Source organism: Nicotiana tomentosiformis, chromosome 4 (assembly GCF_000390325.3).
Source record: "Nicotiana tomentosiformis chromosome 4, ASM39032v3, whole genome shotgun sequence".
Classification (NCBI taxonomy): Eukaryota; Viridiplantae; Streptophyta; class Magnoliopsida; order Solanales; family Solanaceae; genus Nicotiana; species Nicotiana tomentosiformis.
The window spans coordinates 11570870-11588792 of NC_090815.1; the positions used below are offsets into that span (position 1 = coordinate 11570870).

Genomic DNA, 17923 nt, shown 5'->3' on the forward strand with positions numbered 1-17923 from the left:
GATAGGGAATTGGTTCCCTACAATGAAACTAAAAATAAAATGATTATATATATACTGGGAAAAAATCAAGGATTTGAAAACTTCACTTGGTGGTGTTCATCTTTTCACGAACTTTTTCCTAAAATTGTTCTGTTCCTGTTCTGAACAAAGAAACATTTGTTAGTTTTACAATGGAGGTCGGTTTGTGGCCTTGATTATTTCAATCTCTTCATCTCCTCTCATCTTCTTTAATGATTTAAACTGCAACTGATTATTTCCTGAATACCAACTGTATTTCTGGCCCTAGAGAACCTTTGACTTTTCCAGACTTTTCCATGACGGTTGGTCGTGTAGGACTTAAATTTTTCAACTTTATTTTGCCTTTGTGGGCATTTCGCTTTTGGCTTCTTTCAAAGTTTTCCATTTCAAAGCATCGGCCAATCATGGCCAGTCGGGGTCGACTGGATGCCCTTGCCGAGGCTGGGCGCCTTTTGAATATATCATCTCGCTTCAAACGAGAACCCTGTAAATCGGTCTTGCCATCTTTTCTTTGCCTTATTTTTAGAACAAAGTTAGACCGAAAGGGATTCAAAGAAAAAAACAAACAATGGAATAGAGAATGAGTTTAAAACAAGAGGTGTCCCTTTCGGGGAACAGAAATACGGACTTATCTGGGAGTACATGCGGACTTCAATGAACATGACATGTCTTTTGGACTGGATGCCTGATCTTAGTAAACCGTCTGACTCTCAAAAACTCATCACAACTTTTGACTTGAAACCGAAAAACCTTGCTCAAGACTATGTTGATGTCATGGCTGCGTAGATCCTCTTTTCGATCAATAGTACCCTTTGCGGGTTTTCACTAGCTGACCTCTCTTATTTCTCTACTCGCCATCGTCTTATAGTGCCCTTTGTGGGTTTTAACTATCAAGACTCTCTCATTTTTATTTTCTTTATTCATCGTTACCCTACAATACCCATGAGAATTTTCACCAATAGGACACTCTCATTTTATTTCTCTCATTTGGTTGCATCCGATCCAAATAATCGTATCCTACAATTCTTGAACATTATCGCCAATTGATCGAAAGGACTTGAAAGGATTTGGGTAAAAGAAATTTGGATTGAATTACAACTTTGGAACATTTCGGGCAAAATGATCGCCGAACCATTGTAACATGCCAGTTTTCACTTTTGGGAAATGTGGAATTAACTTGAACTTGTTTTGATTTTTGTTTTGTTTTTCTTCTATTTTGTTTTCTTTTGCTTCTTTTCTTTTTTCTCCTATTTTTTTCTTCTTCTTTTTTTCTTCTTTCCTTTTTGTTTTTGTTTTTCTTTCTCATTACAAACAAAGTTCCAAAGAGGGTGGCCAAGGAAAAAGTATCCGACTCAAAGGGTTAATAGTATTTGGGTACTGAGAATGAAAGCCTTCGTCATCCCAATCATAGAGCAATAAAGTTGCGTAAAGGGTCAAACATAGTACCTTTTGACCGCTTCTGCATTGACAGTTGTATCGGGAACATTTCCTTCGATGTCTCCCAAATACTGTACTCCCTTTGGCATCAGTTTTGTTACAATGTATGAAACATCCAATTCGGGACAAATTTTCCTTTAGCTTCCTCGTGATGCGGAAGAATACGCCTCAGAACGAGTTGTCCTACTTCAAATTTCTTGGGCCGCATTTTTTTGTTGTAGGCACAAGTCATTCTTTGTTGGTACAAGTACAACTGCTTGTGGAAAACTGCAGCCAATCGCTTTTCATCAACCAAAGTGAATTGCTCTAATCGGGTCTTGACCCAATCTTCATCCTCAAACTCGATTTCAACAATGATCCGAAGAGAGGGAATTTCAACTTCTACTGATATCACGGCTTCAGTGCCATAAACCAATCATGTAAGGGCGATTTTCGTTTGGACTTGGTTTAGGCTTGTTGTCCTTTCTTTATTTATTTTCTTACAAGCCTTGTCTTTGGAACATTCTACTTCTTGATTCATTATTTTAAAGTCTGACATCGTTTTAGGATATGGGCATGAAGTCTGCAAGCATGTCATGTTATTAAAATCTGTATTAACAAAACTGAAAAAAGAATAAGAAATGTAACAAGATTTATAAAAGAGACATTCATGGATGATGAAATATTAATTTCATTTATTTGAATAAATATTTTTTAAAAATAAATAAATAGAAGGGTCTACATCAGAAAGTAAGACAATAAAGTAAAGCATCTGGATTACACCCTGAAATAATTCGGACGCAGAAAGGACAGCAAGACGAACTACCGAGATTCCCATCTGACGGAGAACTTTTCATGGCTTGGCGACCGTTTTAGGTTTCTCTTTTGTCTCTACAATGGCTACAATGGCTTTCAGTGTCGGATCAAGCTCTTCAACAGCCCTTTTGAAGCTCCAACAGTACTTTGTATCATGTCCCACTGCTACATAGTGGTATTCATATCTAGCATCAGCTTGATGCGGGGGGGACTCGGGATTTGGCCGATTCGGGGCCATTGGCTGCAGCAGACCTAGCCCAATTAGCTTTTGAAACAAACTTGAATATGATTCACCAATAGGGGTGGAATGATTCCTTCTGAGGGGCTCCCTTGAGCGATGATTGTATTGGGGAACATTTGGTTGGGGATTATATGGAGCTTGGTAGGGACGGGCTTTTCTGGGAGGTGGAGCTTGGCTTTGTGTATAATGTCGTGGCCGCGTGTAAGGTTGCGCCTTCATCACCGCATAGAGAGGCAATGACATGGCATAAGCAGCATCTTGATGGGGATAATAGTGTTGTGGGACCTTAGGAAGCATATATGATTGGTTGAATGACTTGCGGGTCCCACTCGAGCTCAAAGCCATCATGGCTCCCTCTTCCCTCTTGTTTCTCTTCATCAAATCCCCCGAACCATTCTAAACGGTCTTTGATGTGGCCTTAAAGGCAGCATAGACATCCGGTTCTGGAAGTAGTCCGCCTCTTAGGCTTGTAGGAAGACCGTAACCATTTCTGCTTCATCCATTGGAGGCTTTACCCTGACGGCTTGCTTGCGCTATTTGACAGCATTCACGGAGACTTTCCGCTGTTTTCTTTTTCAAATTGGACAAAGAGTTCTCTTTTTGTATTTTTCACTCTTTCTTCTTTTATTTTTTATTTTTTTATTTTTTTTGGATATTTTTCGCTCTTTGTTTTTCTTTGTTATTTTTGCCACTCCTTTCTTTCTTTTTCTTTCTTCTCTTTTTTTTTCACTTAATTTATTTGATGGCAATGATCGAATCCGATGGAGATTGCCTGCATATCATGATGCCACATGAATCAGATCTTGCGTAGTTCGGGAATACCGGAAATAAAGTACACAAGCTAGCTCTTCTTCTTTTTTTCTTTGAGAATTTTGGAAAAGAAAACTTCTTAAAGGAGAAAGAAAATATTCTTTTGGATTTTGATTGATTTTTCTTTGAACTTTTGGAAGAAAGACTTCTAAAGAAGGAAAAAATATATTTTTGGATTTTGCTTTGCAAATTTGTTTTTTTTTCTTTTTTCTTTTTTCTTTTCGAATGAAATACTTCGGAAAAAAAAAAAGAAAAATATTTTTGGATTTAATGATTTTTTTTGTTTTGAATTTTCTAAGGAAATAATTCTAAGAAGGAATTAAGGAAAAGGAAAATATTTTTGGATTTTTTGAAAATTGGGGACCGAAACCGATGAGGTTTGCCTACGTATCTCACATATAGTGAGAATCAGATCCACGTAGTTCAGTTAAAACAAAAAAAAAATATTTTGAAAATTATGATTTTATACACCAGAACCCTTCAAAATTTTATTTTATTTTATTTATTTTTTTAAAAAAAAATGGGTACTTTATGAAAACTTGGAGGAAATTTTCTCTTTTTCTCTTTTCTGTCCAATCAATGTGTCCTAAAGCCGATCAATATTTGAGTAAAGCCTACCAAATAATGTTACATATAACATAGAAAAATGAACATGTTGGTCTGAAAATTGGTATATGCCCTAGATGGGCCCGACCCCTGTGGCGAGTTTCGCTAAGTCCAATGCACATGATGCAAATAAAGCGTAGCCTACTAGGGATATTCATTGCGTGTGACTTGTTCTTCTAAGTTTTCAAATCCTAAAGGAGATGGTATCTAGACTTGGCTTACCCGGGCGGACCACCCGAGCCGAGGAGTGTCAAGAATCACCAGTAGTAGAACAACACTGGCTAGCTAACGGCTTTTTCGCCTAAACATGTGTGACTAAATCCTTCACCGGAAGCTGGTAGGTTAACTAAATTTATCTCAAGATAGAAATTTTGTGATGCTGGTAGGCAAACACAATATAACTACCTATCAGAAGACTTAGAGGGATGCGAGAGAAGATACAGTTTATATCACATTTCAAATAAATGTTAAAGCGGTAAATAAGCGACAAATATCAAATTAGGCTCCCAAACACAATAATATCCAAAACATGATAAAAGCCAAACAAGAGTCAATGTACGAAGCTCAAATTCTTATTAATTTTTCCCAGCAGAGTCGCCAGAGTTGTCACACCTCTTTTTTTTTTTCCATACAACCCTTTTACGAGGTTGAGTTAGAAATTTTTTTTCAATTGAAGTGATGTTTTGAGAAGGGATTATTTATTATTTAGAGTCACCACTTAGAATTGAGTTTTAGTGATCCAAGTCAACTTTTATTCGAATCCCTCATCAAATGGAAGGTTTGACTCCTAATTTATGGTCTACAAAAATAGAAGACTGAGTAAGGAATTATGTTGACCGAGAAAAAGATGTAAGGCACCCCTCGAGTCCCGTGATTCTAACACGGTCGCTTCTTTTGACTAATGTCCGGCTTAAATTAATTTTTGACTATTCTTGTATTTTATTGATTATGACTTGCCTATTACCACTTAATTAATTATTGTATTTTATTAATTGTGTTCACCAAGATGTGGTACGCACACAAGGTATTCTTCTTTGAAGTTGGATGTTAAACCAAAGTACGAGAATGTACACATGGTTAAAACATAATTATTTTAAATTGAAAGGTATCAAGATGCGGGAATGTGCACATGATCCTTTTATTATTTAAGCATATCAATCCAAGGTTCTAGTATGAATGCATGGGCTAATAGCGTATTTAGAAAATTTAATTATTTTGTCTTTTTAATATTAGAGATATTTAATTGTATATTTTATTACTTATTGCAATGAGTCTTGAATTAGTTCATCGCTCATTTTCTTTCTCACAATTATTTGTTATGTGTAGAAGATATACTAGACTAATACAAATATTTAAATATGGCATTGATTTGATAAATAATAAAGCAAACCAGTTTATTAGTGCTAGATTAAATTAATATAAATAATCAATATGCTCTGGACTTAAACAACTCTAAAGATATTTTTTTTTACTAAACAAAACCAGATTTGACTCACACGAAGACTAGAACATACTTCAAGATTCTTTCCATTAATGAAAACATTCATAATTATTAACATATTCCTAAGGCTGGACAATTAACTTATAAAAATATTTAATACCTCAGTTTCATGAAAACTAAAACACCATCCTTGATTCTTAGTTCAATTGACGACCTCTTAATATTGTGGTTGTGTGATGTCAAAATAATTATTAGTTCCACCTAAAATAGACGAGAATTTTTTTTTAAAGGGTCATAACTGACAAAGACCCAAATGAATCATACTTAGATTATTTAATAATTGGACATCCTTAAAACTTCAACCACGAGATGCAAAATTCATGCCAGTATGATATTTTAGTTAATCATACTCATGGAATATGAATAAAAATGCAAACATTCCCAACTTTGTTTAACAAGAAATTATGAGACCTCATAAAGAAAAAGTCACAAACGAATAAAATATAGTGATAAAATGTGCTATCAATCTAAGTAAACTCACTGAGATAAAATAATTACATATCCAAAAGACAGTAGCCAACGTCTCGAACAAAGGCATGATATTCGCGTATTGACAATTCAAGTATAACTTAAGACAACCAACATAAAACTAATCCATCTTTAATATACTATTCAAACTTTATTTAAAAATATCAAAGTAGGATTTAAAGAACAAAGACGAACCTTCAAATTCCTTGTGAATATCTGTAAAACACGTACTATACGAACCCCGAACAACAAACGGAACTTCAAAACTCAACCAAATAGTTCTTTTGAGTCTTTCCTTAGTTACTGCCTGTTTCGTTTTTAGATTGCTTTTCTCTCTCACCTCTCTTTCTTTCTTTCTTACTCAATATTTATTTCCCCCAATTTCATTCTCCCTTATGTTCAAACTTCTCTCTTCCAAATATTTCCCCTTTTGCTCCGTATCCATTATTCTCTTTATAGGGAAGAATATTAGTAGTTTTTGTTTTTGTTCCTCTAATTTGGAGTGGGGGAACATGGTTTTTTGAAGTGAAGTTGAGGAATTGAGTTTGTGTGCTAGTGTGGAGTTAGTGAATGACGTGCAAAGTGGGGGGAGTTAGGGAAATGATGGATCGGGGGTCATGGGGTGATTGAAATTATTTTTTTTTTTAGATAAAATATGTTACCAAACTTTGGAAAAGTTACGGGTATTTCAAATTTTAAGTTTTAGTTTTTTTCTTTTAGAAGTAAAATTCAATTAAAACACTAAACCAAAAATATTAATTAACTAAATCTAGGTTTATTTTTTTCTAATTTTTATTTTTTCTCAAATAAAATCTATTAAAAGTAAGACAAAAATTTAAATATTAAGACTAGACCTAGATGAAATATTTACGTTAAAATAGTATAAAATTTGGGTGTGGTCAAAAATTAGGTGTTCACAACATGTCTTGCCTAATCACCTCTCCCCAATACTTCTTTGGCCTACATCTACCCTTCTTCAAGCCCTCCATGGTCCACCTCTCACACCTCATGACCGGGTCATCTATGTCTCTCCTCCTCACATGCACAAACAGTCGCAACCTCGATTCCCGCAACTTGTCCTCTACGGATGCTACTCACACCTTGTCCCTAATAACTTCATTCCTAATCTTGTCTTTCCTGGTATGTCCACACATCCATCTCAACATCCTCATTTCAACTACGTTTATCTTCTGGATATGGGACTTCTTGACGGGCCAACACTCAATTTCATACAACATAGCCGATCTAACTACCACCCTGTAGAATTTGCCCTTAAGTCTAGGAGGCACATTCTTATCGCATAAAACCCCCGAATCTAGCCTCTATCTCATCCATCCCACTCCAGTGCCATGAGTAACATCCTCGCCAATCTCCCCGTTGTCTTGGATTATAGACCGAAGATACTTGAAACTATCTCTTTTGGGAATGACTTGAGTATCAATCTTTACTTCCACCTCTTCTTCATGTCTCTCATCACTGAACTTGCACTCCAAGTATTCAGTTTTCGACCTACTCAACTTGAAACCTTTAAACTCAACGTCTATCTCTAAACTTCCAACCTAGCGTTAGCACCCCCTCGCGTCTCGTTAATCAGTACTATGTCATCAGCAAATGACATACACCATGGCACCCTCCCTTGTATGTGTCGTGTCAACACATCCAACGCTAGGGCAAACAAAAACGGGCTAAAGGCTGATCCCTGATGTAACCCCATCTCCACAGGAAAATGTTCCGAGTCTTCTCCCGCCATCCTCAACCGAGTCTTAACACCTTCGTACATGTCCTTAATCACCTTGATGTACGCTACCGGGACTCCACTAACCTCCAAACATCTCCATAGTATCTCCCTCGAGAATTTGTCATAAGATTTCTCAAGGTCACCTTGTCCTCGCTCTCTTCTCCACCACCCTCTCCCAAACATTCATAGTGTGACTCATTAGCTTGATACCCCTATAACTGTTGCAGTTCTAGATATCCCATTTGTTTTTGTACAACGAAATTAACAAACTCAACCGCCAATCTTAGTGCATCTTCTTCGTCTTGAAAATGACGTTAAACAAGCTAGTAAGCCACTCCAAGCCTACCCTACCCGCTTCTTCCAAAATTCCACCAGGATCTCGTCAGGCCCAGTCGTCTTACCTCTACTCATCTTCCGTATTGCCATATCAACCTCCTCACACATAATATGCCTACAAAACCAAAAAACTCTCCGACTCTCTCAGTTTTCCAACTCACCCAAAATGATGTTTCTATCATCTTCCTCGTTCAAGAGTCTATGAAAGTACCCCTGCCATCTACGCCTGATACCCGCCTCTTCCACTAATACTTTACCGTCTTCGTTTTTGATGCACCTCACTCGATCCAGGTCCCGAGACTTCCTCTCCCTAATCTTGGCTAACTTGTACAACTTCCTATCCCCGTATTTGCCCCTAAGATCCTTATACAATCTCTCAAATGCTGCAGTTTTAGCCTTTGTGACCTCGAGCTTCGCTTCTCTCCTTGCTTTCTTATAACACTCCCTATACGACCTCCGCTCTTCTCCCCACTAGCTTCAAATATGTCGCTTTCTTAGCTTTCACTTTTCCTTGGACCTCCCCATTCCACCACCAGTCCCATTTGTGGCTACCCAAGTAAACCTTCGAGACCCCTAACACCTCCGTAGCAGCTTCCCTAATTCAGTTTGCTGTCATGGTCCACATATTACTCGCGTCTCCATTACTCCTCCAGGCCCCCATAGCCAACAACTTCTCTCTCAACTCCTGAGCCTTTCCCTTAGTCAAGGCTCCCTACTTGATCTTAGGTTGGACGTACACCGCTCTCTTCTTCCTGGCTTCCTTGACCTCCAAGTCCATTACCAAGAGCCTATGTTGTGTTGAGAGGCACTCACTCTCGATAACCTTGCAATTCGTACAAAGACCCTTATCGCCTTTCCTGAGGAGAAGATATTCAATCTGAGTCTTGGCAACCCTACTCCGGAAAGTGACCAAGTGTTCCTCCCTCTTTGAAAACACGTGTTAGCTAGTACCAAGTCAAAAGATTTAGCAAAATCCAACAACGAAGTACCACCCTCGTTCCTAATCCCGAAACTGAACCCGCCATGCACCTCGTTATAACCCCTAGTCGTCTCCCCAACAAGGCCATTGAAGTCACCCCCTATGAAAACCTTCTGGGACTGCGGGATACCACGCACAACCTCGTCCAAATCCTCCCAGCATTGCCTTTTGACCTCCTCGCTCAGCCCTGCTTGAGGTGCGTAAGCACTAATCATCTTAAAAGTAAACCCATTAACCACTAGCTTAATAATCAGCATCATATCATTCACCCTCTTGACATCCACCACTAACTCCCTAAGATCCCTATCAACTAAAATACCTACCACGTTCTTGCCGCCAACACTCCTCGAATACCATAGCTTATACACATTAACATCCCGAGCCTTCGTATTCACCTATCTACCGCCACCATCTAGTATCCTGGACACATGATATATTAATCTTTCTCTTTTGGAGAATCTTCCCCAACTCTATCGACTTACCTGTCAGTGTCCCTATATTCCAGGATCTAACTCTCAACCTTGTGTATGCCTTACCCCCTTGCCACCCTTTCTCCTCGCCCCTTGACCCACCCGAGGACACGACCTTACACTACCATCACTCGGAGTAGCCACTACACCAGCAAAAATACAAGGATATAAACTAAGCCTTAACTACTACAAATGCAGACAAGTAGGTAAAGCATAAAACAAACAAAGCCTAAATATAAGCTGAAATGTAGTGTAACTTGAGCACACCAAAGATACGAGTGATATACCTAATGGCAGATAAATGCAAGCAAGCCGAAGGAATTACAATAATCAAGGATAAAAGGCAACCGACTGAATATTAACAAATAGCAAATTCTAAGCAAGTACAATAGAACTTGGAGTCCCAGCGGGTGCTGAGAAAGGTGTTGTCCACAACAGCTATGTTTTGCAAATTCCCGCGCGCTTCGCCCGAGGCTCGCCAAAAAATTGTCTTCGCCGCCGCTAGGCTAGGTTAGTGCGCCAGAAAATAGGGAAACGGGAGGTATAAGAGACGAGGTATAGGTGAAAGAAAGAAAGAAGAAGGAGAAAATGGAAATATACAGAGGCGGGATATGGAGGGGGAGATCGGGAAAGCATATGAGAAAAGAGGGGGGAGCAAGGAGAAAAAAAAAGGAAGAGAAGAAACGAAAAAGAAGAAGAAAGCATGAAAGAGAAAGAGAGAAAATGAAGACAGGGGTGGGGGCTTACCTGGTCCGGTGGTAGGTAGGTTGAGGCAGAGAGACGTTAGGGAGAAGAGGGAGACGTTAGGGAGAAGAGGGAGAAAAAGTAGTCGACTCAAATATGTTTTTCAAATTGAAAAAATTTCGAAAATAAGTTTTTCAAATTTTAGAAATTTTTATTTCCCTACTCACAAAATATAACATTTTTTCAAGTAAAATGCATGTCCATACATATTTTCAAATTTCAAATATTATTTTTCAACCTATCTCAAAATACTACTTTTTGTTTCAAAAATTTCTATGTTTATGTCCAAACGCATAATAGTCTGTTTGGCAAGTTTTTTGGGGGGCCAAAAGTTTTTTCCAAAAATTGAGGTGCTTGGCCAAGCTTTTAGAAGAAAAAAAGTGTGTTTGAGGAGAAGCAGAAACAGTTTTTGAAAAACAGAAGAAAAAAAAATAGCTAATATAAAATTCTCTAAATATATTATGAGTATAGATATTTAGTTATCTTGGATTTGATACAGTCAAACCTCTTTATAACAGAATCTCTATATAATAGTCATTTACTATAAAAGTCGAGTTATTCTCGAAACCGAATACTATATTATATTATAATATATGTCCTATATAACAACACTTGACTATAGTAAGCTAGCCAAAATATTTCGAAACAAACGAGGTTGTTATAGAGAAGTTTGATTGTATTTATTAATTAATATGTATATAATGCTGAAAAAACAAACAGTATCCATTATTATTTATTGGGAAAATATCTTAATAATAAAATGTATCAAAATTCCAGACATCTTAATCTCAAACAAAAACAAATGGGGCAAAGTTGCAAAATGTATCAAAATTCCAGACATCTTAATCTCAAACAAAAACAAATGGGGCAAAGTTGCTTACACAGTCACAAAAAAAGTAGGAAACAAGAATATCTAGAACCAAAATCAAACACATTAGGAAATAAGTCGAAAGCAGCTTACGAATAAGTATTGCAAGTAAAAAAAAAAGTAAAATTAAGCTAGAACTTCCACACAAAAAAGGTAAAATACTAAAACAAATCATATAGGAGAGCTTTAGATCAAGAAGTCAAAAGTTCTCCCATAACCTTGTCGACTTTCAGGAAAGCTTGATCTTAAATGACTAGCAAAATCCCATCGTCAATTTCTGCAATGTATCTTAAACAAAGCGAGCAGTATTTCCAGAATCATCCTTTCAGGCATGACGATATGCAAACACTAATTCCCAAGATTATTATAAAACAATTTTGTTGCAGCCAAAAAAAGTAGAGGGCAGTGCAATGTATTGTCATTTTTATTGTACATGTAATGTGAATTTCGAGCTGCAACAAAGAGTACACAAAACATTGACTTGAAACAAGCCTACTGCATGGCATAAATGTTAGAACATGGACTAAGCAGAAACTGCAAAATTCAACTCGCAGTCAACGTTCAAGCATTTTTCTTCACCTCAGCTGACTTGATGATGTCAATGAATTCCGGCTGTAAATACAGAAAACGGAAAAAGGTAAGAATAAGCTACTCATTCTATTCTTTTATTTCTTTAAGATTCCTCCTATATCAAACATAATTCATTGTTTATTAAGCCAAGAATGGCCAGAAGAAAGCAACTCCAAAGTATTTTGACATACCTTCAGAGAAGCTCCACCTACAAGAAAACCGTCAATATCTGGCTGTGCAGCCAACTCCTTGCAGTTTGCACTGTTTACAGATCCTGCAAGAGCATAATAGTATTTAGTTACTTAGAAGAGCTAATGGGAAAATACTAGTCCTGTTTATAGAGTAGAATAAGGAGGGGGGGGGGGGGGGGGGGGGAAGGACACACTAAAATATGCAGAACAAGTTTTGCATTTGCATATGAGTATTTAGCTATTTTGCAGCCAAGTTATGGTTACAAAAGCTACTTGTTCAGTTATGTAGTTGACTATGCACCAAATACTTTTAAGTCTGCTTCAATACGCCCAATAGTAGACAATCATATTAAAGTTGACTATATGCTTGCTATCCAACACCGTTAAAACAAGTACCACAGTTATTTTCCTTGAGAAGGATAGAATGCGTCCAGCAAGAGATGGAGTTAATCTTATCTTCCACAAACATATGCAACCTTGAGAAGAATTTCTCAAAATCTTATTGCTGATGCATGGGAGAAAAATGAACAGAGAGAAGATGCAAATGATATGGTGCTCATAGAACATTACCTCCATAGATGATCCTGGTTGAAGCAGCCACTTCAGCACTAACATTCGCTTGAAGCCATTTCCTCAATTCAGCGTGCACCTGGAATGCAGAGAACGACCTTAAAACAAAATAGCTGAAAGTCGTACCACATTAATGCACCAGGGTGCACTCGTTATCTACATCAATGTGATGATGTCATGAAACCACAAGTGAATTAATTTATGAATTGCAAAGTGAATGGGAGAAACTTGCAATTCTATCTTGAAATTACTACTTAATAGGTTGATGTAGAAGTAAAGAACATATTAGATAATGGCTCTAACAGAATAGCTTTCCAATCCCTCACTGGTACCAGCAACAGATCCCCAGACAAAGGATAGAAAGAACATGAAAGCAACATATTTGTAATCTAGTGTTGAACAATTGACAAAAGAGCATGGAAAATACCACCTAATGAGATGAATATTCAATCAGTGATATTCACATTCAAATCTAGTTGAAATGTGTTATAAACCTAGAGGAACTTGATTGAGTAAATGAAACAAGCTGGTCATATCAACTTACTTCCTGGGCTTGTGCAGGTGATGCAACCTTTCCGGTTCCAATAGCCCAAACAGGCTCATAAGCTATAACCACTTTTGTCCAATCTTTTACTCGGTCTGCAATGAGATGAAGTGAAAGCAGTTAGCTGAAGGACCAAAAGGTCTATTGCCAGTTGACACATTGCTATTCCAAAAAATTACTACTCCTACGACAGTATTTGAGTGGGCACAGTTCAAGATGACAACATGTTAATTGACTTAGGCAGTATATAAGAGATGATGGAAGAATCATAAAGGCAGTCGTTTAAAGGAGAGGAATATTCAAGTTAAAAGTGTGGACATTTTAATCCATTTTTCGTAATGTCGGAGTCCAGGCAAGTTGCACGCATCTCGACTAATTCACCTATCTCTCACCAGCACATGTACCTAATAACTCTACCCACCAAGGCTTAGGCAGATGAAAAAATATTACCTAGCATTTTTTGACTCTGAATAAGATTTTAATAACTTAATGAATTCAACCTCTTGAAATTTGTGAAAGTTATACAGAAATAGAATGATGTCAAACATTATGGAATGTGCCAAAAAGGAAAAATGTCATGTAAATTAGAAAGGAGTGAGTAATATTTTCTAAAATCTTGAAGCCTTCAAATGGTACAAATCGACATTCAATGTATGGATGATAATACCAAGCTGTCACCCCTAACATGCACTAGGATGCCCCACAAAGCACTCACAAAACACAAATAAAAAGATTTGATAGTTTCAATTCTTTACCCTGTTCTCTCCAAATCCTTTACTACAACTACAACAACAATTACATCTCGATCCTAAACAAGTTGGGGTTGGCTATATGAATCCCCACCGACCATGTTCCCCATTTAAACTAATCGCATGTCAACATATACAAAATAAAATAAATATGAAAAGTTCTAAAAGCTCTCTATATTTCTTACGGGAATAAGATGTCTAATAGGGCTTAATGACTCCTAGAAAGCATAGGACTAAAGTAACCATTTAACATGGCAAAAATATATTCCCAACTAATTGGTATCACCAATATAAATCTCTCTTCCATTATGCACTATCTTTCGTGAAAGTGGATTGATTCCAAGAGATTGTAGGTTTCTTCAATCCCTTTATTTTACTTCTTTTTTTACCTTTTAGGCTTCTCAACAAGTTTCAAAGATCCATTTCTTCGTTCCTGTTCCCCATTTTCTTGCTGATTCGTAATAAATATCACATTAAAATGGACGGAGTACACATCAGCATAATTTTATCAAGTTGGATGCTAGCTAGAAAATCATAATCCCTGAAGCAAGAAAGCATTTTTGATAGCTCTACCTGCAATAGCCTTCGTTTGTGCTGCAACAACATCAATGGTAGATCCTGATTCTCTTTGCTCAAGAGTCTCCCCAACACATGCAATAACCTTCAAACCTTGAGAAATGGCATACGCTACCTTGTCTCCGACAAACTGCAATTAACGGTTAACAAGTTAAGAAATTCATTAAAAAAATAAGCTTTTTTCAGCTCGGTGATTAGTAATTACATTGAAGATATGACAAAAATCAGCAGCTTTACATGGCATAGCTTACCTCATCTGATTCACCTAAAATAGCCCTCCTTTCAGAGTGACCCAAAATGACCCAAGGAATGCTCAGATTAACAAGCATCTCAGCACTGCATATAGAATTATTATCAGCTTAGAATAAATTATCAGACTCAAATACTACACACTACACACTAGACCCCCCCCCCCCCCCCAAAAAAACCACACACAAACACACAATTATTAACACAAGGACTGCACAAAGGTAGCGTAAGACATAGATGGTCAAAATATAATGCCAAAACTTGCAGCCTGAAGAAACAATACCTAAAACTAGACCACAAGAATTACCTAACTGTCAGTTCTTTCCTCAACGTGCAGGCCTCAAAAAGTTAGCAGCTAAATATATTGTCTTTCCTTAAGTGCAATATGGCACAGAAGTAGAATATTAAACGTACCTAACCTCACCGGTGAAAGCACCCCCTTTCTTAACCCAACAATTCTGGGCAGCAACATGAAAATCAGGTCGCAGTTCATTCTTGACCAGAGGAAGAAATACAAATGGAGGGCTCACAACAACCTCTGCAAGAAAAGAAAGTTAGTAAATGCGTCAAGCAAAACTATGATCTTATCCAAACATATACAACACTCAAATAAAAGCAAGTGAAGATCTTGAAAGACGATTCAATTACACTGTTCTCCCTAAACTGGTTAAACATACCCTCATTATGTCCAAGTCTGGTTTGTACCAATGTGAGAGCAACAATAGACTGGCAAATGATTATATATTTCAAAAACGATAGAACTTGCATTTCATCAAATAGTTATTGAGACTTTAATTTAGGAGACAACATCAAAAAGCTTTATGCTATATTTTCCACTAACTATTTACTTACATGATGAGATAAGTAGAACATGATACTTTTGTTTCTACTTATGGTTAACTAATGACAAGATAAGCCTTATATATCTTTGGAGTTGACTCTGGTCAAGTTGTCTGTCTCATATATATGATGTCTAGAATATCGAAAACCCTCAAATTTTATAGCTTTGGTGCACATATCAATTACTACAGCGTCCGGAGAACTTACAACCAGAAATACAAATCTATTACATTTTGTTTATCTTATGGGTTTAGAGGAGCGGATATAAACACCCTAAAATGATTATCCATTCGACAAGCCAGTAACAACAGTTCCACCCAAAATACTATATCAAAATGATTACTTGCGTAAAAAATTCACTTACCAACAACATCTTGTGATGGCACTTGACCGGCATTGAGTGTTGATACTATCTTCTTGACCTCTTCACTGGTTCCATTCTGCATTGCATTCATTATTAGAGCTAATTCATCTTTTGACTACCAAATATTATTTGAGGCTTCTGTCAAGCATAGCTTGAGCAGATGCGGATGTGGCCTCGTGAACCATAACATAGTGGAAAAGGGTTTCATAAGATATATATTTCTTTTGACAAGTAGATCCACCTCCAAGTTTGAGTAGCAAATAACACTCAAATTTGGAACAGTCAAACTTAAACAACTAATCTTCTGCACAATGGCCTTTCAATTTTTTGTTCTGTTCCTTTCTTTGCTCTTTCTTCTTTTTTGGAGTTCTTATTCATGAAATTTTGAAATTTATGTGTTGAGCATTATACATTTAATAGCTTAATTCACTGACAGTCAAAAAAATATCTACACAATCAGGTCATTTATCAAATAAATACAGCTAAATCTCTTTGATAAAAATTAATTAGTATCGTAGTAAAAATGGTAACTAAGATGATTCGCTTTTTTTGATAAGGAAAAATGAAAACTAACATGATTCAATTATAGATCTTTACGCTATCAATCTATCATATGTATAAAACTTAAATCCTACTTTTAAAAAACTAAAGATCCGGTTTCATAGAGATCGATTTTACTGCTCCACCAAAAAACAATCCATAATAAGGGAATAATTCAGATCCAACACAATTAAACATAAATTTATTTCGAGCATAAACACGTAGTGACTAACAACAACATAAGATCGAGATTCAAATCGTTACGCTAACAATTTTAATCTTATCGGTAGATCGAGAAACTGTACTACTAACTATATAAGCTAAAATTATATATAAATCGACGAAAATTGAATGATGAGAAGGAAAAAACGAAGACAGATTTGGTGAATTCCGGAGCTTACGCATTTCCAGTTGCCGCCGACGAAGAAAGTTCTGCCCATTTTTGGATGTAGATTATATCAAAGGATTCGCGAGGATTGCAGAGCAAGAAATAAGATCTAAAAACTTTGTGGTAATGCAATGAGGAGCCAGGATTTTATATAGTGATGTGTGGGTAGTATATGCGGATTAATCGGGGATGTGTTTGTCACTCTCGCTTGTTACTGTAATGACTAAATTACCCTCTATCTCATTCCACTATTTTCTTTTTCAAAATTTTACCTCTTACCCAAAACTATTACACCATATTTATTATACTATAAACCAAAATAATTTCAAAATATTATTATTTATACCTATATTTTCTATATTATACCAAAATATGTATTTATTTATATCTATCATTGATGCATAAATTACGCCAGTTATGTTTTTTCTCTCTCTTCCTTCTCTCAGTGCCACCTAGACCTATCAAATAGGTCGGGTCGAACCACGAACGAGTCCATATATCCCATTAACACCCTTTAACCGGCTCATGACCCACGAAACCCTAACCGGATCAACTCATTAATTTAAGGGGCATGAGTCGGGCTATAATATCTTGACCCACTAAACCGGACTGGACCCGAACCGGTAGCTGACCCACAGGTCAACTGGCCCGGACAAGCTCACATATATATATATTCAGACAAGTGATAAAAAATTGAATCCAAACATTGAAAAAAGAATATAGTACCAAACACTATGAGGCGTCTTATCGAAATAGTCGAATTCCATATGATTTAGACTATTAGTTATAGAAATAGTCGAATTCCATGTGTTTCTCAAGTTTTAATGCTAAGGAATTATTGGTTACGGGGTCGGGTCGGGTCAACATGTTTTGATTAATGGGTCAAATCCGGACCTGCCCCTATAAGAAAGTTAACCGGCCCGATTAATTGACCTACGAGCCAAGAGTCAACGGGTTCGGGGTTGGGTCCAGGTCGGGTCGACCCATTCATGTTTTACGAAGGTCTCTATTTTTTGAATACAGCCGAATATCACTGTGCGTTGTGATTTTTTATTGTTTGAATACAGTCGAATTGAATACGATAAATTAAATATAATGTATAATAGTGAATAATAAATATATGTGAATTGAATACAATGTATACAGACGAATTGAATAGAACGTTATACACCCTATTTCTTGATTTTTTATTGCTTGAATACAACTAATTTCAATATAGTGAAATTGAATACAATTTAACATTGCACTTTACGTTATTAAACACCCGTAATCACTATTTTTTAGGCGGATCACCTTACTATATTTATAAATATATTCACGCGAATATATGG

General features: G+C 36.7%; 2 protein-coding genes across 3 annotated transcripts; both read right to left on the bottom strand.

The window, feature by feature from the left end:
- Window positions 1-8094: 8094 nt before the first annotated feature.
- LOC138909257 (uncharacterized) lies at window positions 8095-9189 on the bottom strand. Its single transcript, XM_070200444.1, has 2 exons — window positions 8902-9189; window positions 8095-8421 (listed from the first exon to the last, which is right to left on the bottom strand). The coding sequence occupies exons 1-2, from the start codon at window positions 9187-9189 to the stop codon at window positions 8095-8097; spliced, it is 615 nt and encodes a 204-aa protein (XP_070056545.1).
- A 2162-nt stretch (window positions 9190-11351) lies between these two features.
- LOC104085551 (triosephosphate isomerase, cytosolic) lies at window positions 11352-16764 on the bottom strand. 2 transcript variants are annotated; one of them, XM_009589608.4, is made up of 9 exons: window positions 16606-16764; window positions 15668-15740; window positions 14875-14998; window positions 14463-14547; window positions 14209-14341; window positions 12887-12981; window positions 12343-12421; window positions 11773-11855; window positions 11352-11623 (listed from the first exon to the last, which is right to left on the bottom strand). In XM_009589608.4, the coding sequence occupies exons 1-9, from the start codon at window positions 16642-16644 to the stop codon at window positions 11573-11575; spliced, it is 762 nt and encodes a 253-aa protein (XP_009587903.1). In that variant the 5' UTR covers window positions 16645-16764; the 3' UTR covers window positions 11352-11572. The 2 variants fall into 2 exon arrangements, with proteins under 2 accessions (XP_009587903.1, XP_009587902.1); XM_009589607.4 differs by having other exon boundaries at window positions 15665-15740.
- Between the last annotated feature and the right edge of the window lie 1159 nt (window positions 16765-17923).

Excerpts from the sequence above, each read along its gene's own strand:
- LOC138909257 (XM_070200444.1), bottom strand. The coding sequence starts at position 9,189 with ATGATGCTGATTATTAAGCTAGTGGTTAATGGGTTTACTTTTAAGATG. Across the intron at positions 8,422-8,901 it reads TTGCTAAATCTTTTGACTTG|TGGGGAGAAGAGCGGAGGTC; the intron begins GTACTAGCTAAC and ends ATTTGAAGCTAG.
- LOC104085551 (XM_009589607.4), bottom strand. The coding sequence starts at position 16,644 with ATGGGCAGAACTTTCTTCGTCGGCGGCAACTGGAAATGC. Across the intron at positions 14,342-14,462 it reads TTTTAGGTGAATCAGATGAG|TTTGTCGGAGACAAGGTAGC; the intron begins GTAAGCTATGCC and ends CGTTAATTGCAG. Across the intron at positions 12,422-12,886 it reads CACCTGCACAAGCCCAGGAA|GTGCACGCTGAATTGAGGAA; the intron begins GTAAGTTGATAT and ends TCTGCATTCCAG.